Source organism: Cibotium barometz, chromosome 66, assembly GCF_041138505.1.
Source record: "Cibotium barometz isolate CiBa-2024 chromosome 66, ASM4113850v1, whole genome shotgun sequence".
Taxonomy (NCBI): domain Eukaryota; kingdom Viridiplantae; phylum Streptophyta; class Polypodiopsida; order Cyatheales; family Cibotiaceae; genus Cibotium; species Cibotium barometz.
In genome coordinates this window covers 3,381,041-3,406,706 of record NC_141111.1, presented here as the reverse complement: position 1 = coordinate 3,406,706, position 25,666 = coordinate 3,381,041, and the positions used below count along the sequence as shown (strand labels likewise).

At 38.5% G+C, this 25,666-nt stretch overlaps 1 protein-coding gene across 1 annotated transcript; it reads left to right on the top strand.

Annotated features, from left to right (window-relative positions):
* The first annotated feature begins 664 nt into the window (after positions 1 to 664).
* LOC147602687 (heat shock protein 82-like) lies at positions 665 to 1,433 on the top strand. Its single transcript, XM_086797702.1, has one exon. It carries the CDS (start codon positions 669 to 671, stop codon positions 1,152 to 1,154), a length of 486 nt encoding a protein of 161 aa, XP_086653828.1. The 5' UTR covers positions 665 to 668; the 3' UTR covers positions 1,155 to 1,433.
* Positions 1,434 to 25,666: the final 24,233 nt, after the last annotated feature.

Sequence of the window (25,666 nt, the reverse complement as noted above, 5' to 3'; positions counted from 1 at the left end):
GATGCATGGGATTAAGTGCCATGACTTGAGTCATTTTATGATGCCTATGTACATATGTTCATATTGTAAATGAGGTTCAATAAGACGAGCTGAGGTTGAGCCAGATCTCGAAGCCTCTGTACATAAGTGTGGTGTGAATCATGAAGTTTTTATGCTTATGGTGAACCTTGAGGTAGCACGAATTATCAATGAACCAAAAGCAGCATCACTTTCTTATGGGGCTGACAAGAAAGAGGGATTAGTTACAGTTTTTGATCTTGATGGAGGCACAAGAAAGACTAAAGGACCAGCAACAACTGATCACTTCTAGAGAGGGAGTGATAATATGGTTGAAGATGCATCCATGCAAAACGGCATTATGAATGTTTCTTCTGGGATGGTAGAAGCTTTAAAAGATGCTAGCAATGCAGAGAATGCCAAGGTTACATCACCAGAGGAAACATTTACATTACTGAAGGAAGAAAGACTAAGGGTAGCTGAGGCAGAGCTGAAGGCTTGTGAGCTCGTCCTTGCACAGTATGAGGCAAATCTTCTAAGTATTAAGAGCTTAAAGGAAGAGCTTCAAAAAGAGGCTTTGAGAACATCAACAGCTGCAAAGATGGCAAGAGCAGTTACTGGGGTAAGCGAGTGAGGAATTGATTCCCGAGTACCTTGGCTTTGTCAAAGGTATGGTTGATTCAGAAGATTTGCCACTGAACATCTCCCGTGAGATGCTGCAGCAAAACAAGATCCTGAAGGTTATAAGGAAAAATCTTGTTAAGAAGTGCCTCGAGCTGTTTACAGAGATTACAGAGAACAAGGAGGATTTTGACAAGTTTTATGAGTCTTTTGGAAAGAACATTAAACTTGGAATCCATGAGGATAGTTCCAACAGGGCAAAGCTTGCCGACCTACTACGTTATCATTCTACTAAAAGTGGTGACGATATGACTAGTTTTAAAGACTATGTTACACGTATGAAGGATGGGCAGAGTGACATCTATTGCATCACTAGCGAAAGTAAGAAGGCTGTGGAAAATTCTCCTTTCCTTGAGCGTCTGAAGAAAAAGGGCTATGAGGTACTCTTTTTGGTTGATGCAATTGATAAATATGCAGTTGGACAGCTTAAGGAGTATGATGGCAAGAAACTTGTGTCTGCAACTAAAGAGGTCTGAAGCTGATAAGAATGATAAGTCTGTGAAAGATTTGGTCCTACTACTGCATAAAACTGCGCTTCTTACCTCTGGATTCAGCCTTGAGAACCCCAACACCTTTGGAGGAAGGATTCACAGGATGTTAAAGCTGGGCTTGAGTATAAATGATGATGCTTCTGCCTTGGCACATTTTGATGCAGACATGCCACCTCTTGAAGACGATGCTGATGCAGAGGGCAGTAAGATGGAGGAAGTGGACTAATTGAACCTCTTAAGAGGTAGCTTGTTTACAGTATAGCCCACAGGTCAAGGTGGCGCCTTGCATGGGAAAAATACGAAGGCATTTTTAAAAAAAAGGGAATATCCGAATTTTAAGCAAAAAAAGGAGGCGCAGCGTATTTTCATTTTGGGAAACGCGAGTTTTGGGCTGCAAAAGGAATTCGGCCCGAATTCGCGGGAAAAATCAGAAATAAGGAGGCGATGCAAGTGTGCAGAAAAGGGAGGGGAAAAAACCAAAGCTCGATTTTTGCAGATTATCTTGCTTTGGGATTATAGCTTCTGTTCAAGCCTTGTAGGGATTAGAATTGGAGAGTAATAGAAGCTTCATTTAGTGATATGCTTTCTAAAAATTTTCAAATATGAAGCAAACTGCTGCCCGATTTCATGCAAGGAGAGAATTCGACGTAGAAGCTCATGGAGATGACATGAAATTCGGTTTTTGTGAAACAGAGATAAGCTTTTTTATGAATTCGATTTCAAAAAAATCGTAATTCCTTACAGTGGTAAAGGTTTTAGTTTTAAGGCTTTGATTACCTCAAAAATAAAAACTCTTGGTAAAAGCCTTAATGCTTATGGCCTTAATGCTTATGGCCTTAGAGATTGGAGAGTTTTTCTTGAATTTGAGAGTTTGGGAGTTTGAATGTTCCAAAGTTTAAGGTGGTTTTGATTCCGGAACCTTGTAACAGAATGATTGATTGGATCTTAGTTTTGTGAACATGAAGCTTTTGAAAATTACATGATGATGTATATACGCCATATGTTATTTTTGCTTTATGAGTTGTTGGAATCTGAAATCAGGTTTTCATGAAATCAAGAGTCATCTTGAAATGGTGATGTTGGCAATATAAGAAATATGTGATGTGAATGGTCACATGTATGTGGAAATCTTTTGAAGATTGTGTTGTGCCTACATGTGTTATGTATGAGGCACTTGGATAAAGGGTCAGGAGATCTATGCTTGGAATTGGTCATGCTCTTGACACATAACTTATGTGCAATCTTCAAGTTGAATTTGGGAATGTTTTGAAGTGAATTGGCACATGTACATGTCGACCAAAATTGAGATGTCTTATGCCCCTTGAAGAGATATATCTTCTGTTTCCTTGCTGGGATTTGAAACCACTCTCACAGCCAGAAGTCTCGCACTTGCCTAGCGATACCGCCCACGTCCCGACAGCTTTGGTGAACCCAACGTGAAACTGCATAAAATTGCGCTTCTTACCTCTGGATTCAGCCTTGAGAACCCCAACACCTTTGGAGGAAGGATTCACAGGATGTTAAAGCTGGGCTTGAGTATAAATGATGATGCTTCTACCTCGGCAGATTTTGATGCAGACATGCCGCCTCTTGAAGACAATGCTGATGCAGAGGGCAGTAAGATGGAGGAAGTGGACTAATTGAACCTCTTAAGAGGTAGCTTGTTTACAGTATAGCCCACAGGTCAAGGTGGCGCCTTGCATGGGAAAAATACGAAGTCATTTAAAAAAAAAGGAATATCCAAATTTTAAGCAAAAAAAAAGGAGGCGCAACGTATTTTCATTTTGGGAAACACGAGTTTTGGACTGCAAAAGGAATTCGGCCTGAATTCCTTGCGGGAAAAATCAGAAATAAGGAGGCGATGCATTTTTTAGGGGGAGAAGTGTGCAGAAAAGGGAGGGGAAAAAACCAGAGCTCGATTTTTGCAGATTATCTTGCTTTGGGATTATAGTTTCTGTTCAAGCCTTGTAGGGGTTAGAATTGGAGAGTAATAGAAGCTTCATTTAGTGATATGCTTTCTAAAAATTTTCAAATATGAAGCGAACTGCTGCCCGATTTCATGCAAGGAGAGAATTCGACGTAGAAGCTCATGGAGATGACATGAAATTCGGTTTTTGTGAAACAGAGATAAGCTTTTTTATGAATTCGATTTCAAAAAAATCGTAATTCCTTACAGTGGTAAAGGTTTTAGTTTTAAGGCTTTGATTACCTCAAAAATAAAAACTCTTGTAAAAGCCTTAATGCTTATGGCCTTAGAGATTGGAGAGTTTTTCTTGAATTTGAGAGTTTGGGAGTTTGAATGTTCCAAAGTTTAAGGTGGTTTTGATTCTGGAACCTTGTAATAGAATGATTGATTGGATCTTAGTTTTGTGAACATGAAGCTTTTGAAAATTACATGATGATGTATATACGCCATATGTTATTTTTGCTTTGTGAGTTGTTGGAATCTGAAATCAGGTTTTCATGAAATCAAGAGTCATCTTGAAATGGTGATGTTGGCAATATTAGAAATATGTGATGTGAATGGTCACATGTATGTGGAAATCTTTTGAAGATTGTGTTGTGCCTACATGTGTTATGTATGAGGCACTTGGATAAAGGGTCAGGAGATCTATGCTTGGAATTGGTCATGCTCTTGACACATAACTTATGTGCAATCTTCAAGTTGAATTTGGGAATGTTTTGAAGTGAATTGGCACATGTACATGTCGACCAAAATTGAGATGTATTATGCCCCTTAAAGAGATATATCTTCTATTTCCTTGCTGGGATTTGAAACCACTCTCACAGCCAGAAGTCTCGCACTTGCCTAGCGATACCGCCCACGTCACGACAGCTTTGGTGAACCCGACGTGAAACTGCTGGGGTGAGAGTTAGTGGTGAAATACACAGTGCAAGCTATGGCTGAGAATCCTGAGGGACAGCAGGGGGTTCGTTTTGACCCTACGGTTATGCAAATGTTTCAGATGTTTACTATGTATATGCAATAGCAGCAAGCGGCTAAGAGGGGGCAAATTTCCATGACTAAAGCACTGCAGTCAATCGTGAAAAAGGTGGATCAATTTGATGGTAAAGATATCACAAAGTACCTGCGCAATTACACAAAGGAAATGGAGCTAAACAGGGTGACTGAGGAGGATATGGTTCGAAGCTTTGAGCTGGTATGTGTTCCTAAAATAAGAGGTGCATAAGAGGATTTCAGGCAGCACATGGTGGCAGAAACTGGGAGGAGTTCAAGCTTGCTTTGAAGGATGATTATTTCATGGAGGATTCCGAGCGGGTGACCAAGCGAACTTTCTTGGAGTGGGTTACAAAACCCAAAATTGGAATTTCTGCCACCACAGAGTTGCTAAGAGAGTTTGAGAAGCGCTATGCCCAGCTGTCAAGGATAGAGCGCACAACCTTAGACAGGGAAAAAACAGAGCTCTTCTTACAAGCAGCTGGGAAAGATCTCCAAGAAAAACTGGAAATTCTCCTTGAGGATAAGGATACAGAGCAGGGGCTAAAGAATGATTGGAATGATGTCGAGGATGCGGTCACCATGCTAGCAAAGCAGCAGCGAAGGAGGGATAAAATGGTGATGAGCTCGGTAACTCCTATAACTGCTGTTACCCCTGAGAATCTACCAAAACCAGCTGCTGCGATCCCAAAGGTAGAAGGGCCGATGGATGAGCTTATTAAGGGCATGCGAGACCTAAAACTGAAGATATCCAGGATTGAGGAAAAAGGGCTACCATTAGGGCAGGCTTCTATGCAAAGGCCTCAAAGCAAAGAAGGGTTTACATTCAGATGTATATGGTGTGATGACCCAGAACATGCGAAAAAAGACTGTGCCAGCTATAAGGAAGCCCTCAGAAACCAACTTGTATTTTTCAAAGATGGAAAAATCCACCTTACAGAGACTGGTCTTCCGTTAAGCACAAACTTTGGGAAAGGAGGGATGAAAAAGCTGGTTGAGGATATGGCTGCTAGCCATGCCATCTCTATGGTTGAGGCAGCAACCTATGCGTTTAAAGGCCAACCAATCAAAGCAGGAATCTGAGAAGGATGAAGACTATGAGAATGAAGATTTTTGGCCATCAACAATGGAGCTAATTGCGTCAAAGAAGGTGACTAAGCAGGCTTTGCATGAGGCAGGAGACACTATACGTCTTGAGACTGGTTCGGAAGAACCTGTTGGGAAGAACCTGTGGATTCTTTATCTGTTCATGCCTGCATTGCAAAATGCTATAATAATGAGGCACACGTAGAGGAAAAGCGTAAGAGGGAAAATGAGGAAGGAGGGTCATCAAAAAGGGTCACTCGTGGTAGTGGAAAGAAGGACCCTAAGCCATCACATGTGCCTCCGCCACATAACCAACCTCCACAGGAAGTATCAATGGAAGAAGCGCCAGCAAAGATGAAGCATGAGAAGGAGAAGGGTAAAGGGAAAAGTCCGCTCTACAAGCTCCAATCTGATATTGAAGCCGCAACGGATCTCAAAAAGGTGCTAGAAGAAAGGATTCTAAACAGTAGGGTGGAATTTACACTAGGGGAAGTCTTGGGGATTGCAAAGAAAAAATTCCACGATGAGATAATTGATATTATACGAAGGAAAAGGCAGTCCATAATTGAATCTATTCCATCACAGGGGGAGACAAGCACTTCCAAGACTCATGGAGTACAGGTACAACAAAAGGAAGAGAGAGAGAATGTGGTGGAATGTAATCACTCTGCTTAAGGAGCACGACAAGTGCGCTTTGTGGATGAGGGTGATGAAAAAGAAGTTCTTGCAAAAAGTCATTACTCCAAGAACCATTGGGCAAGGGCCACCATTGAAACCCTTGTCAAGATATGAGACTTGGAAGAGCCGTATGTTGCCTTAATCGGTCATGGGTCTGAAATAAATCTTATGGCTAAAAACCTCTACAACAAATGTAAGTGGCCAATGGATGTAGATCATGGGTGGATGATTAAGGCGGCTAATAACTCATCTGGAGAGCTCTATGTAGCCTGTCCAAATGTAAGGATAACTATAGGGGATGTGAAAGATGATCAGAACTTCTTTGTCCAGGAGATGTCATCGTATCCCCTCATCCTTGGGCAACCCTATATTATAGCTGTGAGGATGGAGACAGAAGTCTTAGATGATGGCTTAGCATATGCAAGAATAAGGAGCAAAGATGGCAAGAAAGTTGTTCAGTTCTTGACAGTTTGCATTAACCACCATGAAAGGAACCGCGAGTCTCTTCGAGAACAGTCACTCCCAAAGATAAACAGCCGGAATAGGCAAAGCTCTACCATAGATAATCTCAAATGGTGCTCGACCAGTAGCAGTATGAGTATTATTATAACCAAATTGGAGTAGGTGTATGTACTTATCCCATGCACTAGGTTGCTGGGAAACATAGGCTCTAAGCATATCTAGGATAGTGCTATTTGTGACTTCGGTCTGTCCATTTGATTTTGGATGGAAAGCTGTGGAAAAATCTAACTTAGTGCCTAAGCTTGAGAAAAGTGCAACCCAAAAGTGCCTACAAAATTTAGAATCTCTATCAGAAATTATCACTTTGGGTAGTCCATGATGAACAAAGATTTGCTTGACAAATATGTTCGCGGCTTGCTGAGAAGTTAGTGTCTTTTTACATGGAATAAAATAGGCTTGCTCTAAACCTATCCACTATTGTCCAAATCATGTCATGATGACTGGAAGTAGTAGGAAAGCCAGTAATGAAGTCCATAGACACTTGTTCCCATGGTCTATCAGGAGGCATAAGCAATCCTAAAGCTTTGCCTTTGTAGCTTTTAATTGTTTGGAAAATGTTACATTCAGCTACAAATTTAGCTATATCGTTCTTCAAATGAGGCCAAAAGAATTCTCGAGAAACTACTTGAAGTGTTGCGGAAACTCCTCTATGTCCCACAAATGGTGGTTGGTGCATCTCTTCCAAGACAAGTTGTCTATAAGATTGAGTAACACACAATCTTTTCTCAAAGAAAAGATAGCCATCATTATGAGAATAACTTCCTTGAGGTGTCCAATTGTTTTCACGCAATTTGATCCATATTTCACAAAAATCTGGATCAACTTCATAAGTTTCTTTCATAAGTACAAATGGTTCACTTTCTCAATAATGGAAATGTTGTTGATATTTGGTCTTCGACTCAAAGCATCGGCAACAACATTTTCTTTTTCAGGTTGGTATTGAATCATAGGTTGGAAACTTTGAATGAAAGATGCCCATTTGATGTGCCTATCTGAAATAAGAGGTTGCATAAGCAAATGCCTAATGCTTTGTTGATCCGTCTTGATGATAAGAAATTCAAAACCCATTAGGTAATGCTTCCAGATTTTCAAAGCATGCACTACTGCTGCTGATTCTTTGTCATATGTGCTATAATTTTGCTCTGCAGGCTTAAGCTTTCTACTTTGATAAGCAATAGGATGGTTGTCTTGCATAAGAACAGCTCCAAATCCTTTGCCACTAGCATCAGTCAAAGAATGGTCTTTGAAAATCAGGTAGTGTAAGAACTGGTGCTTGTGTTAAAGCATTCTTGAGTGTTGCAAAAGATTTATCTTGCTTTTCAGTCCAATTGAAATTTGTAGCTTTCTTAAGGAGTTCAGTCAAAGGATGAGCAATATAAGCAAAATTCTTGACGAACTTCCTATAATAACTACATAGGCCAAGAAAAGATCTAAGGTCATGTATGTTTCTAGGCGTAGGCCAAGAAGCTATACACTCAATTTTCTTAGGATCTACACGAATCCCTTCAGTCGACACTATATGACCTAAGTATTCAATCTCTTCTTGAAAGAAAGAACTCTTTTTCAGGATTGACATACAATTCATTTTCTCTCAAAAGGTTGAACACTTGTTCTTCATGCTCTTGTCGATCCTTGGTGAAAACAAGAATGTCATCAAAGAACACTATAACAAAACTTTGAAACTTAAGGAATATGCGATTCATCATACGGCTGAAAGTAGCTGGAGCATTGGTCAAACCAAATGGCATAACCAAAAACTCATAGTGACCAGTTTGGGTTCTAAAAGCTGTCTTGAAAATGTCAGATTGAGTCATGCAAACTTGATGATACCCAGACTTTAGGTCAATCTTGCTAAAGACTTTTGATCCTCTAAGCTTGTCAAGAAGATCATCTACCCTAGGAATAGGATATCTGTTCTTGACAGTAATCTTATTCAATGCACGGTAGTCTACACACATTCGGAAGGTTCCGTTCTTCTTCTTAACAATAAGTATTAGAGCTCCAAAAGGTAAACTACTAGGTCGAATAAGGCCTCTCTCTAGCAAGTCTTCGATTTGGTTTTGGATTTCTTTTTGCTCTAAATTGTTAATTCTATAGGGAGTTTTACAAGGCGGAGAATTTCTAGGCAATAAGTCAATACTATGATCCTCAGGCCTAGACTTAGGTAATCCTGGAGGTAGATTTTCCATAAAACAGTCACTAAATTTGGAGATAAAAAGATCAAACTTTGGACTTTTGGATGTGTCAGACTCAGCATCAAGCTGGTTAACCCATACCATATGTCTTGTCTCTTTTTCTTAGAGCTCTCTTTGCTTGAGTGTGAGTCAACAAAGGACTCATTTCTCCTTTGACTTGACACTCGAGGATAATATTTTCATTGTCCTTCCTTAGAGAAATGCTATGAGTGTCATAGTCTATAATAGGGTTATACTTGTGTCTCCAAGGCATACCCAAAATTATATCTACCCCTTGTAAAGGTGCAACTAAGAAATCCCTCTTTTCTGTTAAGGGCTTGATGCATAAATCCAAACCTTTCACCTCTTGCATGCTATTATACTTTGTTCTAGTAAATGCTGCTTTGACTTTATAGTGCGTAGGTGAAGAATGAAAATTTAATGCTCTAAGTGCCTTTTCAGAAATGAAATCATGTGTACTACCATCATCATGCAAAATAACAACTTCATGTCCATTTATTGTTCCTTTTATTTTAAGCAAAAAATGAACATGAGGTTTACCTTCTTGTTCTGAGTAGTCTGGATCGGAATTACCCTCTTGCTTGAATGATTTTTCTTCATTGTCATCTTCTTCAATCATATTGACTCGAGCTGCTGCTGGTGGTGGTGTTGAATTCTTGGTATGCTCTGGACAATTCGGTGCTATGTGACCTTCTTTGTGGCATTTGAAACATTTGATAGGAGGTGCCTTCGGTTTTCCACCATTGACTTTCTTATTGGTACTCATGTTGCCTTTAGCCTTGTCCTTGCCTTTGTCATAACCTGGTTTATACATCTTCTTTGGAGCATAAAAAGATTTAGTAAATGGTTTAGAAGAAGTACCCTCATGTGCTTTAATCTCTTTAGGAAAACCATTTTTGCATTCAGAATTAGTTACCAAAGATATTGCAGTAGATAGTGAATGAGGTCGAAACATATTCACATCGGCCCTAATGGTAGATCTAAGGCCCGAAATGAATTTCCTCTTTTGGTCCTTCTCGCTGACTCTCTCCACAACCTGCACCTGTAATAAAGTATTCCAGAACTTTTCTACATACTGTGACATAGTTTCCTTTTCAAGTTGATGCAAAGTGCCCCATTGGTGTCTAACTTTAGACTTGAATCTGGCTTGTCACGACCTTGCTTTATTACACTCCACCATAAAGCTACACTGTCTCTACCAAATGATTGACTGCACATTTAATCTTATCACTCTCTGAAAATTTTTCTCCTGAGAAATAGTCATCTACTTGACTAAGCCAAGCTAGAATGACCCTAGCATCCTTCTTTCCGTCATAATTTTGAAATGTGAAAGCTCTCCAACTAATCTTGGATTCTTTTTGTGACCTTTGTGCTTGCAATGTAGCATTTACAGCCCTTTGGATAGTGTCATCTTCGTCATCAAAAGATAGCGAAGAGTCACGCTTGCATCGACGACTCGTGAGCTGTCTCTCCAATTCAATACGCTTCTCTCTCTCTTCTACAATTTGATGTTGTAAAGAAAGGAGTTGCTCTTGAATTGATGGCGAGATAGGAAAATCTGCCATAGTGCTTGTGCAAATGATGTAGATAAATAAAATTTTATTTTATTTGATGTAAATAAATAAAGCAAATGTAAGTACTTATCTTGTTTTTCTCCCACAATTTGATCTTGGTTGAAGCTGAACAAAGACGCTGTTCAATGGCTGAATTGAATTCTCGTCGCTTCAAACAAATCCCGAACGATTCCACGTGATTCAAGAGTCTTGGGCTAGTCGAATTGTTGATGAAATAATTTTCTGTACTTTGAAACCCGCTAAAACAGTCCTGTAAACCTTGCCCAATCTCTGTAATATTTTTTGAAAATTTTCAAAATTTTTCAGAAATGATTTTGGAATTTTCTAGCCTTTTCTAGGCAATTTTTAAGCCTTTTAAAACCTGTAAATCACTTTTCTGCACCCAGAAATTTCAGAATTGGAAACCTTTTTGAATTTCTCTTCAAATTTGAAAATAGGAGGAGTAAAGACTCAAAAAGGTGATGTGACTTGCATGGGGTTTGGAAAAAGTAAGATTAAAGTAAAGAGTTGATTAAGCTTATGGAGATTAAGCTTATGGGTTTTTTTAATCACCTCCATGCGCCGATTTGCACCGGCAGGCTGCCGCGTTGCACCTTCTTCATGGATTTCTTTTTGTGATTTTTTTGATGGCTTTTACACAAATAAATATGCTCCGTCCATTATAGATTTGCTAGTGCTTGAAGCTTTCTGATTTCTGAGAGAATACTGTGAGGTTTTTGGCTATGGGGATTTCATCCATGCGGTTAGATTTTGATTTCTCTGAGTATTTAGAAAAACCACTTTTTGATAGAGAGGGATGGTTTTGCAGGGTGGTGAGTGGGTTTGAGAGTATATCTAGTTTTGAATTTTTGACCTTGGGTAAAGACCTACAAAGCACCCTTCTCTCCAATAGATAAATTCCTGCACTTTCTTGATTTTTGAAAAGATGAAGCCCTTTCCTACCTTCTCCACAAATCTCCTAGCCCAAGCTCTGATACCACTGCAACCGGAATCTTATTCTAGGATAGATTGTGGAAGAGTAGAGAATTCACAAGAATTGATTCAACCATAAAAACCAATGCTTTGAAAGCTTCAACTAAATCAAATTAATTGAAATTCAAACACTTAACAAAATTAAAATACTTAGCTCAATAGACCATGTTGGGTGCAATCTTCCCCCCTCTTGTGCGTGGCCTTCCCCACACAAGAGTATTTCTTTATTAGCTTTCCTTCTACCAAAATTAGGCCATAGCTCCAAAATATACAAAATGTGCTTTTTAGAGAGCACGGCACTCTTCTTTTACAAAAATAGAGTGTCAATTATTGGGACTAGGGTAAAGCCATAGGCTTTATTAAATTCCACATTATAAATGTATCTTTCCTAAAGTTCAAAATGGAAAAATCATTTGCTAAGGTTGCAAGCTACTATGCTTGCCAAAAATGAAATGTGATGAACCAAGACATTTCTTCCAAAGTAAACTCTTCAATTCCCATAGTCTTCATCACCTAAAAATATAAGCCCAATTAATAATTAAATTAATCCCACAAATATTAAACAGGCACAAATCATAACCAACTCATGACTACCAGGCGTAAGTATCCTAGGAATCACCCTGCCATACAAACCTAACTGAAATAATCATAGATGGCCTCAAACATATGTCATATACTGCACGTATTAATATTTAATGTGGTGTCACCCACGATATTAACCTAGCCGGCATGACGCAAGAGTAACCTAGGCATCCCCAAATTACTAAAGAGGGGATAAATAATATTTTTCTAGAGGACTTAAAATATATTCTCATGACAAAGTCTGTAATGCTACTTATTTTCATTTGAAGCCGCCAGATTTCAAAACCTCGTGGGTCAATTTAGGCCGCTTCGGTTACTCATTTCAACCCCGTGGGTCAATTTAGGCCGCCAGATTTCAAAACCTCATGGGTCAATTTAGGCCACTTCGGTTACTCATATCAACCCCAAAAGTGGTTAACTTATAATCAGTTTGAATTCAGTTTTCTCATTTCTTGAGTAGAAAGTGGTTAACTTATAATCATCTCAAAGTAGTGGCTTCTCAGAGGAGATAAGAATTAACAATTAAATGCAACCAGAATGAACTACCTAAGCAATACTTCCAATGGGATAGCCATATTGTGCATAACATGCCATATTTATAATGGGTATATTACATCCTTTCCTCCTTTAAAAAATCAAGATGTCCTCATCTCGACATAAACTCTCGGTAACATTTTAAGAGCCTTAATGCTACACAACTGCATGAGGGTGGCTTGATCTTCTTCTTCCATCTCTAACCTTGGTTTACCAATCATGGCACAAGTGCAAGCAACTGGTCCACGGTGTTTACCACGTCCATCACCACCACTTCGTCTAGCTTGGAGGTTGGAGGCCCCACGGCCTTGGTTTGCTTGGCCACCTTGTGAAATAGCAAGAGGATTAAAAGAGGGTCTTCCAACTTTGGGGTATTCAGCTCTAAAGTGGCCAGCTTCATTACAATAAAAACACCTTTGGTTCCCATAGGGCTCCATGGTAGGAATAGCATAAGTTCGGGGGGCAAAGTTATCAGGCCGCTAATCAATTATGAGTGTTATTGTGAGGATAAATGGCTAGAAATTCCTTTGGAAGCATTCCCTTGGATTAGACTTGGGTGGGATGGAATCTCTTCTTGACTTGACCACTCTTTACTTCTTTTACCAATGGATTGGCTCGAGAAAGAGCATCTTGCAAAGTGGTTAGTCTCATTGCTCATTCAACCCTTGGCAAAAACGGGCCACCTGTAAGGTAGTTGTCTCATAGGCGGAGCATACTTGCAAAGTGTGGCAAACTTTGAGTAGTATTCCTCCTCCAAAGTTAAGTTGAGCTACTTGAGGCTTGTTGGAATTAGGGTTAGGGTTGCAACAATACACACACATAAGATAGAGAAGCTTGAGAGCATACAAACTCACTAGATTAGAATGAACAAATGTGTGGCAGATACAAAAGATAAGTATACACCCCAAAATCAGTAGATAAGAGGGTGTAAGAAGTGCCTCGACAGCCCTAAGTGTGTTCATACACATCACTACCATATAATGCTACAGATCCCCCCTGGAGTGATGATGTGAATATGTACAGGGTATGGCTTATCAATCCTAAAAAGGCAGTAAGCCCAAAGCTTTACGAAAAGCTTCGAACTTTTCACAAGGAAGAGAGACTTCGTAAATAAATCTGCCATGTTGTCATGTGTAGGCACATAGTGTAGGCACATAGACCATGTTGATCTCTACTACAGAGAGTCTTTCCGTGCTGACATAGTGGTAATGCACCTCAATGTGCTTAGTGTGAGCATGAAACACTGGGTTTCTCATCGTAACTGTTAATGCGCTCTAGCTGTCAGTGAAAATTATAGTGCTAGAGGACTGTCCAACACCCAAATCAACCATAAGAGGTTTGAGCCACACACACTCAACTGTAGCTACAAAAGCTGCCTTGCACTCAATTTCACAACTGGAAGTGGACATTGTATACTACTTCTTGCTGAGCCATGCTATACATGAATCACCAAGGCAAAAGAAAAACCCACTAGTGGACACTCATGTGTCATAACATCAAGCCCAATCTGAATCAGTGAAAGCATGCAGCTGTGACTTACCCCCTTTGGATAAAATAATCCAAAATATTGAGTTCGTTGTAAATAGCGAAAAACCCGCTTAACAGTCTGCCAGTGCTTCGTACCTAGGATATGCATAAATCTACTCAACTGTAAGACTGCATACTGTATATCTAGCCTCGTGTAGCACACATAAAGAAGGTATCCAATAGCCTGCTACTACTGATACAAACTAGCATCAAAAGAGTTTCCTGCATCTTGAAGACTACGTCAAGTACCTGTCTCCATAGGTGTAGCCACATGTTTACCTCTTCAATCGCTTATGTATATATTTAGACTATAGTATAACAATGCTATCATTGTGCTGCATAAACTGAATCCCTACATAGTCATGCAAGGGTCCCAAATCTGACATCTCAAACGATGACTGCAAATCAATCTTAAAGGCTGAAATCTGATGTATATCGGGTCTTGTGAGCAGCATGTCATCAACGTATAGAACGATGACCAAAAATGTATCCTTACTCCTCTTCACATAGAGGGTACTCTCTGTTGGACTATTGCAAAAATCATTTGCAACCAAGTATGCATAAATCATCTCACACCATGTTCTAGGAGCCTGCTTAAGACCATAAAGAGCCTTTTTCAACCTGCATACTTTAGACTCTTCTTCTTTTACAGCAAAATCAAGAGGTTGCGGTACATATACCTCCTCATGTAAATCACCATTCAAGAATGGAGTCTTAATGTCCAACTGATGTATATTCCACGTATGATGTGCTGCCAAAGCAACGAGAGACCTAATGGTACTCATATAAGATGTGGGTGCAAAGGTCTCATCATAATCAATGCCCTTTTGCTGGGCATACCCCTTTGCAACAAGTTTGGCCTTGTAGCAATCAATGCTACCATCTGCTTTGCATTTTAATTTGTAAACCCACTTAGTACCAATGGCCTTTTTGCCATGAGGTAGATCTATCTAATTCCAGGTGTCATTCTTAAGTATAGAGTTATACTCATCTTGCATAGTATGCATCCCAATGATCATCGTCTTGTGCTTCCTCAAAGGAAACAAGTTCCTCCTCATTACATAAAATAGAAATGAGAACATGATCCACATGAGAATAATCTACATGATGAGAACTTGCACGAGTTCTGCTAGGTAAAGGAGCTGCCAACTTGCTATCCCTCAATGTTTGCACAAGCCATTTTGGCATACTTGCAAATATGGTAGCGAGGCCCCTAAGGAACTACTCCAATCTAGTGGCCCATCTTATAGAGATCATTCCCTATGATTGAGGAATTACTAGGAAGTGCAAGGTGCACATTTCATTTTTAGGGTAACAAATTCTTCACTTCACAAGAGGGCTCTGTAGAACATTACTATTGACTTCAAGGGAGATGAGACTCAAATCTACCGCTTCCTTAGTTCCTCATCCACCGTACCGGAAGCTCACCATTTAAATTGAACCGAGGCTGGTCAAGACCTCGGCCGACCATGCTACGCGGGACGTGCTCCGTTGACTCTCCATCAGCTGCTACAACTTTATCAGTTAGGTCTCCACGACCTTAATCACAAGACGGTCAAAATGCTTCCCCAGCATTCTTGACATAAAACAGTCATTTACAAATAGGTCACAAATACAGTTTCTATAATGAACTCTCGTCTTTCCACATTATCCCTCATCAGTCCACATTACTTATTCCACATTCCATTCATATGTGTACTCATTCTCATCCAATCACATCATTTTTCATCTCATCACATCAAATTCATTCACATCACATATCATTTATTCACATCCCAATTCACATGTCATCACATCTCATCCATTCACTCATATCGACGTCTCATCATTTCACATACACATTCGCATTCATTATTCCACATACACATCCACATTTGTACATCCACATCCATACATCCAATTATTCCACATACACATCCACATTTGTACATCCACATCCATACACATTCGCATTCATTATTCCACATACACATCCACATTTGTACATCCACATCCATACATCCAATTCCACATCCGCATTCATACATATGCATCCATATCCACATCCATACATCCACATCCACATTCATACATCCATATCCACATCCACATCCACATTCCATATTTACATCCATACATCCACATCCACCTTCCACATTCATACATCCATATCCACATTCCACATTCATACATCCACATCCACATTCACATCCATACATTCATATCCACGTCCATATATCCATATCCACATCCATACATCCATATCCACATTCCATATTTACATCCATACATCCACATCCACCTTCCACATTCATACATCCATATCCACATTCCACATTCATACATCCACATCCACATTCACATCCATACATTCATATCCACGTCCATATATCCATATCCACATCCATACATCCATATCCACATTCCACATTCATACATACACATCCATATCCACATCCATACATCCACATCCATATCCACATTCATACATCCACATCCACATCCACATCCACATCCACATCCACATCCTCCTTCCACATTCATACATCCATATCCACATTCATACATCCACATCCACATTCACATCCATACATCCATATCCACATCCATACATCCATATCCACATTCCACATTCATACATACACATTCATATCCACATCCATACATCCACATCCATATCCACATTCATACATCCACATCCGCATTCACATCCATACATCCATATCCACATTCCACATTTATACATCCATATCTACATTCCACATTCGTATAATACATCCATATCCACATTCCACATTCATACATCCACATCCACATCCTCATTCATACATCCATATCCACATTCCACATTCATATTCACAAACATCCTCATCCATTCATCCATTTACATTTATCTGATTCATATCACTTCCCTCCATCCATTTACATCTATCTGATTCCTATCACATCTCATCACATCTATTTATTGAATGTAAGAGAATTTTATTTTTTTTATATAAAAATTCTTGACGCATCTAATTAGGCGTAAAGACAACTTTAGTAGGAATAACACTTTTATAAAAATCCTTTTATGCATCTATTTAGGCATAAGTTCAATTTAAGGAAAATAACACTTTCGAATTAAAAATAAACCTTTTATGCATTTTACTAGGCATAAATTCCATTTTAACGAGAATAACACTTTCAAAATAAAAATAAATCTTTTATGCATCTAACTATGCATAAATTTAATTTCAATGAAAATAACACTTTTAAAATAAAAACAAATTTTTTATGCATCTTTCTATGCATAAAATCAATATTGATAAGAATAACTCTTTTGAATTAAAAATAAAATTCTTTATGCATCTATTTATGCATAAAATCAAAATTGATGAGAATAACACTTTTGGATTAAAATAAATTCTTTATGCATCTTTCCATGCATAAATCCAATTTAGTAGGAATTACACTTTTAGAATAAAATAGTTTCTCTTATGCATCTAATTTATGCATAAAATCCATTTATGATGAAAATCATACTTTTAATATTAAAAAAAGATCTTTTATGCATACAAATCATTTATGATGAAAATCACTCTTTTAATATAAAAGAATTTCTTTTATGCATCTATTTATGCATATAAATCATTATGATAAAAATCACACTTTTAATATAAAAAATATCTTTTATGCATATGTTTATGCATACAAATCATTTATGATGAAAATCACTCTTTTATTATAAAAGAATTTCTTTTATGCATCTATTTATGCATATAAATCATTATGATGAAAATCACACTTTTAATATAAAAAAATATCTTTTATGCATATGTTTATGCATACAAATCATTTATGATAAAAATCACTCTTTTATTATAAAAGAATTTCTTTTATGCATCTATTTATGCATATAAATCATTTATCATGAAAATCACACTTTTAATATAAAAAAATATCTTTTATGCATATGTTTATGCATACAAATCATTTATGATGAAAATCACTCTTTTAATATAAAAGAATTTCTTTTATGCATAAAAATCATTTATGATGAAAATCACACTTTTATAATCAAATAACAATTTCAATATACTTCCTTCTATGCATAGAATTTAATTCTAAAGAAAGTAACACTTTTTTAATAAAATATTTTTAGTATGCATTTTTTCTTATACCTAGGATGAAAATTAACACTTTAAGAATACATATAAGATGGGAATTACTCTTTTTGAATAAAAAAAATTAAAACTTATTTTTCACAATTTTAGAAAATTTTGCCATAACCTCCTTTGTATGGCTGACCATTTTTCAATTTTTAATTCTCTAAAATTAATTGGAAGTTCACCAAACGTATTTAAATCATTCTAATGTAAAATTTTCTACTTATCAAAGCGAAACATTATGAAAAACTTGATTTTATCCATTAATCATTCATCTAGGATAAAGAATGGTTGGATTTACTAAAGAAGAGAGGGGAATGCCTTTTTTTCAACAATGAGGCATAACATCATATTCAATTTAGAGAAGACAAAAATCATAAAAAAACCATAAAAATTAAGCATGCATGGGAATTTATGTATTTCCTTACTTCCATTCATCAATTAACTTCAATAGCATTAAAAAGCCATTCCAATTAAGCTTCTCAAGCTTGAGAGGGGTTGAGAAGAGAGAAACAGTGAGAAGTTATGGAAAAAGATCAAAATTCACACTTTACCTTACAAATTGCTTGATTCTTTGATCACGGTAGAGGCCCCCAACCAATCAATTGGTTTGGTATGCTGATGGAGCCACCAATGGAGATTGAAGAAGGAGGGAAGCTCCAATTTCTTCAATTTGGAGAGAATTTTAGAGAATAGTAAAAATTATCATTATTTCAGAATAATTCTAGCATAGTATAATTCTCCTATTTTTTTACAAAGGGCTCAGGTTCTATTTATAGGAGAGGGAGGCTCTAATCAAGACCAACTGATTTCTAGAATTTTCTAGATTCAGTTTGGTTAAATTTAGACCACAGATTTGGACCTAGTTTGGTTCCTTTTTTATTCGGTTTGATGCAAGAGAGAGGAGAGATAAAAATATCACATTATTTTTTAGTTTAAAACTCATTCAAGCATGTGAAGTAGGCGCCTCCTTGAAGGGACTCCCCTTCCTTACACATGTGTCAAAATGGAATCATTATACCCAAAATATCTCATTTTTTTAGTAATACTTATAGTTTTTTACTAATAAACCTTGTACATAGTCAACTCTTCATCTTATGTGAGCATTTACTCATTTTTGCGGGGATTTCCTTTATTTCTTCATTTTTCTCCTCCACACATTTGGATGAATCTTATTGGCACATAGGAACCTTAATTTAAAATTTCAAAAAAAATCTTGACCTTCAGGATAAGGCCTCTTGAACAGATTATACTTGATTTCTAATGTACCTTCTGAAAATCTTTTTGTGAACTTCTGTTTTGGGGGAACTTATTTTAATAAGAAGAGATATTTTTCCATCCAAAAATATTTAAAAACTGAATTACCACTCTCTAGAAGATTTTCTCTCAACAAGATCTTTTATATTTCTGAAGAGGGATTTGACTACAGGGGAAGATACCGGACATCCTGAGAGACTGGGGAGGAATCTTACATTCTACCCCACTTAAAAAACGCGAGATGTCCTCATCTCGCAGGTGGAATATGATCTCTTTCATCATCTTCTTCTTCTTCAATCACTTCCAGCATTACTGCCTTGGAAGTGGACGGCCGATTTGGGAACAACTCTCTTTGACTTCCTCTATTCTAAGATGGAGGTCTTGCATTACATTGGATTGAAACTGCAGGCTGGATAAAGGGTCTACCTCTGGGATTTCCCTGATTTTGGCGGATAGAACCCTGATTACACTCTGGACAGAAGGGGCTGGAGTCTGGAATCTTGATCCCTGATTTTTTTGCCTTGAAAACCTTGATCCAAAAGAAGTTGGGCAATCCATGCTGTGATGTCCAAACCCTTGACAGGGAGGGAGGTTTATATATGTGGGGGGAGGGGGGTACATGTGTACAAAGGGAGTGCCAGTTGGGGGGGGCAAGTGTGTCTGGGTGGGGACGTCATCTGGGCTAGCTGCATGGGTAATAGGTGTGTCGGAGAGAGACCACCACCTATCTATGAGGGGTTATACATAGGGGGGAAGGTGGCAAGGGGGGACACGGTACATGCACCACCTATCTAGAAAGGGTCTAGAGAGGAGGGCAAACATGGCAAGGGGTACATGTAGGGAGGTGTGCCTTTGGGCGGGAGGATAGTGGGCTTTTTTCAAGTTAGTGGGTGGCGCTCTGGATTCCGGGTGTGTGGCGGCGCGGCGCTCGCCAACACCCCGGATATGTGCATGCATAATTTAGCAAGAAATGAGCTCTCGGTTGTTCAAGGAAGGTGTTCACATATGTCACCCATTCGTGGTGGCATGGCCCATTGCGTGCATCGAACCATCGGGATTTTTCAAAAAATTGTTTAGGACTACCTTGGGATCCCATGAGCACTTTTGGTCCGTCATTTGGAAGTCCGTAATGCTACTAATTTTGGTTTGAAGCTGCCAGATTTCAAAACCTCGTGGGTCAATTTAGGCCGCTTTGGTTACTCATTTCAACCCCAAAAGTGGTTAACTTATAAATCAGTTTGAATTCAGTTTTCTCATTTCTTGAGTAGAAAGTGGTTAACTTATAATCATCTCAAAGTAGTGGCTTCTCAGGGATAAGAATTAACAATTAAATGCAACTAGAATAAACTGCCTAAGCTATACTTCCAATGGGATAGCCATATTGTGCATAACGTGCTATATTTACAATGGGTATATTACATCCTTTCCTCCTTTAAGAAATCAAGATGTCCTCATCTCGACATAAACTCTGTAACATTTTAAGAGCCTTGATGCTACACAACTGCATGAGGGTGGCTTGCTCTTCTTCTTCCATCTCTAAGCTTGGTTTACCAATCATGGCACAAGTGCAAGCAACTGGTCCACGGTGTTTACCACGTCCATCACAACCATTTCGTCTAGCTTAGAGGTTGGAGGCCCCACGGCCTTGGTTTGCTTGGCCACCTTGTGGAATAGCAAGAGGATTAAAAGAGGGTCTTCCAACTTTGGGATATTCAGCTCTAAAGTGGCCAGCTTCATTACAATAAAAACACCTTTGGTTCCCATAGGGCTCCATGGTAGGAATAGCATAAGTTTGGGGGACAAAGTTATCGGGCTGTTGATCAATTAGGAGTGTTATTGTGAGGATAAATGGCTCGAAATTCCTTTGGAAGCATTCCCTTGGATTAGACTTGGGATGGAATCTTTTCTTGACTTGACCACTCTTTACTTCTTTTACCAATGGATTGGCTCGAGAAAGAGCATCTTGCAAAGTGGTCGGTCTCATTGCTCATTCAACCCTTGGCAGAAACGGGCCACCTGTAAGGTAGTTGTCTCATAGGCGGAGCATACTTGCAAAGTGTGGCAAACTTTGAGTAGTATTCCTCCTCCAAAGTTAAGCTGAGCTACTTGAGGCTTGTTGGAATTAGGGTTAGGGTTGTAACAATGCACACACACAAGATAGAGAAGCTTGAGAGCATACAAGCTCACTAGATTAGAATGAACAAATGTGTGGCAAATACAAAAGATAAGTATACACCCCAAAATGAGTAGATAAGAGGGTGTAAGAAGTGCCTCGATAGTCCTAAGTGTCTTCATACACATCACTACCATATAATGCTACAAATCCCCCCTCGACGAGTGATGATGTGAATATGTATAGGGTATGGCTGATTAATCCTAAAAAGGTAGTAAACCCAAAGCTTTACGAAATCTTCAAACTTTTCACAAAAGGAAGAGTCTTCGTAATAAATAAATCTGCCATGTTGTCATGTGTAGGCACATAGACCATGTTGATCTCTACTACAAAGAGTCTTTCCGTGCTGACATAGTGGTAATGCACCTCAATGTGCTTAGTGTGAGCATGAAACACTGGGTTCCTCGTAACTGTTAATGCGCTCTAGCTGTCAGTGAAAATTGTAGTGCTAGAGGACTGTCCAACACCCAAATCAACCATAAGAGGTTTGAGCCACACACACTCAACTGTAACTATAAAAGCTACCCTGTACTCAATTTCACAATTGGAAGTGGACATTGTATACTTCTTGCTGAGGCATACTGCTATACATGAATCACCAAGGCGAAAGAAAAACACTAGTGAACACTCATGTGTTCACTAGTGAACACTCATGAGTGTTCACTAGTGAACACTCATGTGTCATAACATCCAGTCCAATCTGAATCAGTGAAAGCATGCGGCTGTGACTTACCCCCTTTGGATAAAATAATCCAAAATATTGAGTTCCTTGTTGTGAATAGTGAAAAACCCGCTTAACAGTCTGCCAGTGCTTCGTACCTAGAATATGCATAAATCTGCTCAACTGTAAGACCGCATACTGTATATCTAGCCTTGTGTTGCACACATAAAGAAGATATCCCACAATAGCCTGCTGATACAAACTAGCATCAAAAGAGTTTCCTGCATCTTGAAGACTACGTCAAGTACCTGTCTCCATAGGTGTAGCCACATGTTTACCTCTTCAATAGCTTCTATATATATTTAGACTACAGTATAACAATGCTATCATTGTGCTGCATAAACTGAATCCCTAAATAGTAATGCAAGGGTCCCAAATCTGACATCTCAAAACGATGACTGCAAATCAGTCTTAAAGGCTAAAATCTGATGTATATCGGGTCCTGTGAGCAGCATGTCATCAACGTATAGAACGATGACCGAAAATGTATCCTTACTCCTCTTTGCATAGAGGGTACTCTCTGTTGGACTGTTGCAAAAATCATTTGCAACCAAGGATGCATAAATCATCTCATACCATGTTCTAGGAGCCTGCTTAAGACCATAAAGAGCCTTTTTCAACCTACATACTTTAGACTCTTCTCCTTTTACAGCAAAATCAAGAGGTTGCGATACATACACCTTCTCATGTAAATCACCATTCAAGAATGCAGTCTTAATGTCCAACTGATGTATATTCCACGTATGATGTGCTGCCAAAGCAAGGAGAGACCTAATGGTACTCATATAAGATGTGGGTGCAAAGGTCTCATTATAATCAATGCCCTTTTGCTGGGCATACCCCTTTGCAACAAGTTTGGCCTTGTAGTAGCGATCAATGCAACGAGAAACCTAATGGTACTCATATAAGATGTGGGTGCAAAGGTCTCATCATAATCAATGCCCTTTTGATGGGCATACCCCTTTGTAACAAGTTTGACCTTGTAGCGATCAATGCTACCATCTGCTTTGCATTTTAATTTGTAAACCCACTTAGTACCAATGGCCTTTTTGCCATGAGGTAGATCTGTCGAATACTAGGTGTCATTCTTGAGTATAGAGTTATACTCATCTTGCATAGCATGCATCCCCCTAATGATCATCATCTTGTGCTTCCTCAAAGGAAATAGGTTCCTTCTCATTACATAAAATAGAAATGAGAACATGATCCACATGAGAATAATCTACATGATGAGAACCTACATGAGTTTTGCGAGGTAAAGGAGCTGCCAACTTGCTATCCCTCAATGTTTGCACAAGCCATTTTGGCATACCTACAAATTATCCACTGAAACTAGGAAAATATGAGAATAATCTACATGATGAGAACCTACACGAGTTCTGCCACGTAAAGGAGCTGCCAACTTGCTATCCCTCAATGTTTGCACAAGCCATTTTGGCATACCTACAAATTATCCACTGAAACTAGGAAAATGTGGTAACGAGGCCCCTAAGGAACTACTCCAATCTAGTGGCCCATCTTATAGAGATCATTCCCTATAATTGAGGAATTACTAGGAAGTGCGAGGTGCACATTTCATTTTTAGGGCAACAAATTCTCCACTTCACAAGAGGGCTCTTTAAAACATTACTACTGACTTCAAGGGAGATGGGACTCAAATCTAGAAAGATTAAGGGATGCTTAAGAAAGCTTATGTGCCATGTTTAATGGCTAATGGAGATGTACTTAAGCCTATTAAAATACACTCTATCTAATGGATCAAAACATATGAGCTTTTGAGCTAAACTTCTTGCATTGTCATTATGCTTCATCTTCATCATTAGCATTATCATTAGTACTAATAATATCTTTCTTAATTGCTAGCATGCTAAGATGATGAGTTTAATTCATTTCTAGACACCTTGATCATCTCTAGATGCAAATCTCAAGTTAGTATTAGAGCACCCATCATTCCGAGAGTAGTTATGCAACCTACCATTGCTTAGATTATTAAAATTTTGGTTTTACTTAACTAGCTTAGCAAATTTTTCAAATCTTTTTCTAAGATCCAGATCATCAAGAATCAAAGTTTTTGGATTCATTGTCTTCAAGAAGGAACACTTGGGAGCTGGTATATCAACTCAAAGAGTTGTAACACATGAAAGGAGGGTATTATTTGGTCAAATCAAAGGCATCAAAAGGGAGCAGCTAGTTGGCGGTAAAATTCTAGCTTGAAGGGTGGAAATTCCAACTTGAAGGGTGGAATTTCACATCATTCTTGCCACTTTTTGGCTCATGGATTCAACTCACATGCTAAACACCATTGAATCTTTAATTATAAAATCATTCTCTCCTCTGTTAGCAAAAAAAGACCTTAGTTAATAAGATAACTAGTGATAATTACAATCAATTTCTAAAGCCATTTAAGGTTCTAATCTACCCCATTGGGGTGTTGCTAAACACTTGTGCGGCATCAAAACCAATTTTTCTCTTAGTCTAGTACTCCAAATCACTCTCCCAAATCAAGGTATTTTTTGGTTTTGTAGTTTTTGAATTTAGCAAGTGTTAATCTCATCAAATGCATATCTCCACTTCTTGTGTAAGGCGTAGACACCGGCTTTAAGTAACCCCATTATAAAGACCTTCCCATCCCCATAAGGAAACCATGTCAAATTCACTCATAGTAGCAGCAGATAAATTTAATGGTGAAGATTTCCAAAAATACATGATGGTAAGTAAAACTCAAGTTTGCATACATGGCAAGTAAAACTCAATTTTCTATACATGGCAAGTAAAATTCAAGTTTATTCTCATCAAAGATGGGCTTTAGGGGGGATAGTAAGTAGAAAAGAGAAATGTCCACAATTAGAAGGGAAAGATAAAAGATTCTGTAAACAAAGAGATGAGATAGCTCTAGCCATTGTTGCATTAAGGCTAGGTGATAGATTCATCCATCACATTGCATCAAAAGATAACTCTAAAAGATAGCTCTAAAGGAGCATGGGATGAAATAGAGAAACTATTTAGTGCTAACAAAGAACTCTGAAATAATTCTAAAATATTAGTTTTTCAGGTTGACCATCCATCAAAGAGTCTGAGTCAGTCCAAGCACATTTAAATAAAATAAAAAGTGTTATATAACAACTTACATGTAATGGGTGTCCATTAGAAGAGAAGGATGCCATAGCAATCCTCCTTAAGAGCATGACCTTGCAAGTATTTAGCCCAGCACATAGGAAAAGAGGAGGATGCCATAGCAATCGTTCTTAATAGCATGACCTTGGAAACATTTAGCCCAAAAAATACAACTTACATGTGTTTGGTCTCCAATAAAAGAGGAGGATACCATGGGAATCGTTCTTAAGAGCATGACCTTGAAGCATTTAGCCCATCGGTGGGTACCTTGAAGAACCTACCCGACCAAACCTTCACTAGCACTGAGTGAAGGAGCCTTCATTCAAGAAGAAAAGATCCTCAAAGTCAAAGTGGGGGTGATCTTGATAATATGATGAGAAAGATTTCTTCCACCAAAGGACTAGGAGCCAAAGTGACGTGCAACTCTTATGACAAGACAAGCCACATAGAGAAATATTATTAGAGAAATAAGAAGACTC

Excerpts from the sequence above, each read along its gene's own strand:
- LOC147602687 (XM_086797702.1), top strand. The coding sequence starts at position 669 with ATGGTTGATTCAGAAGATTTGCCACTGAACATCTCCCGTGAGATGCTG.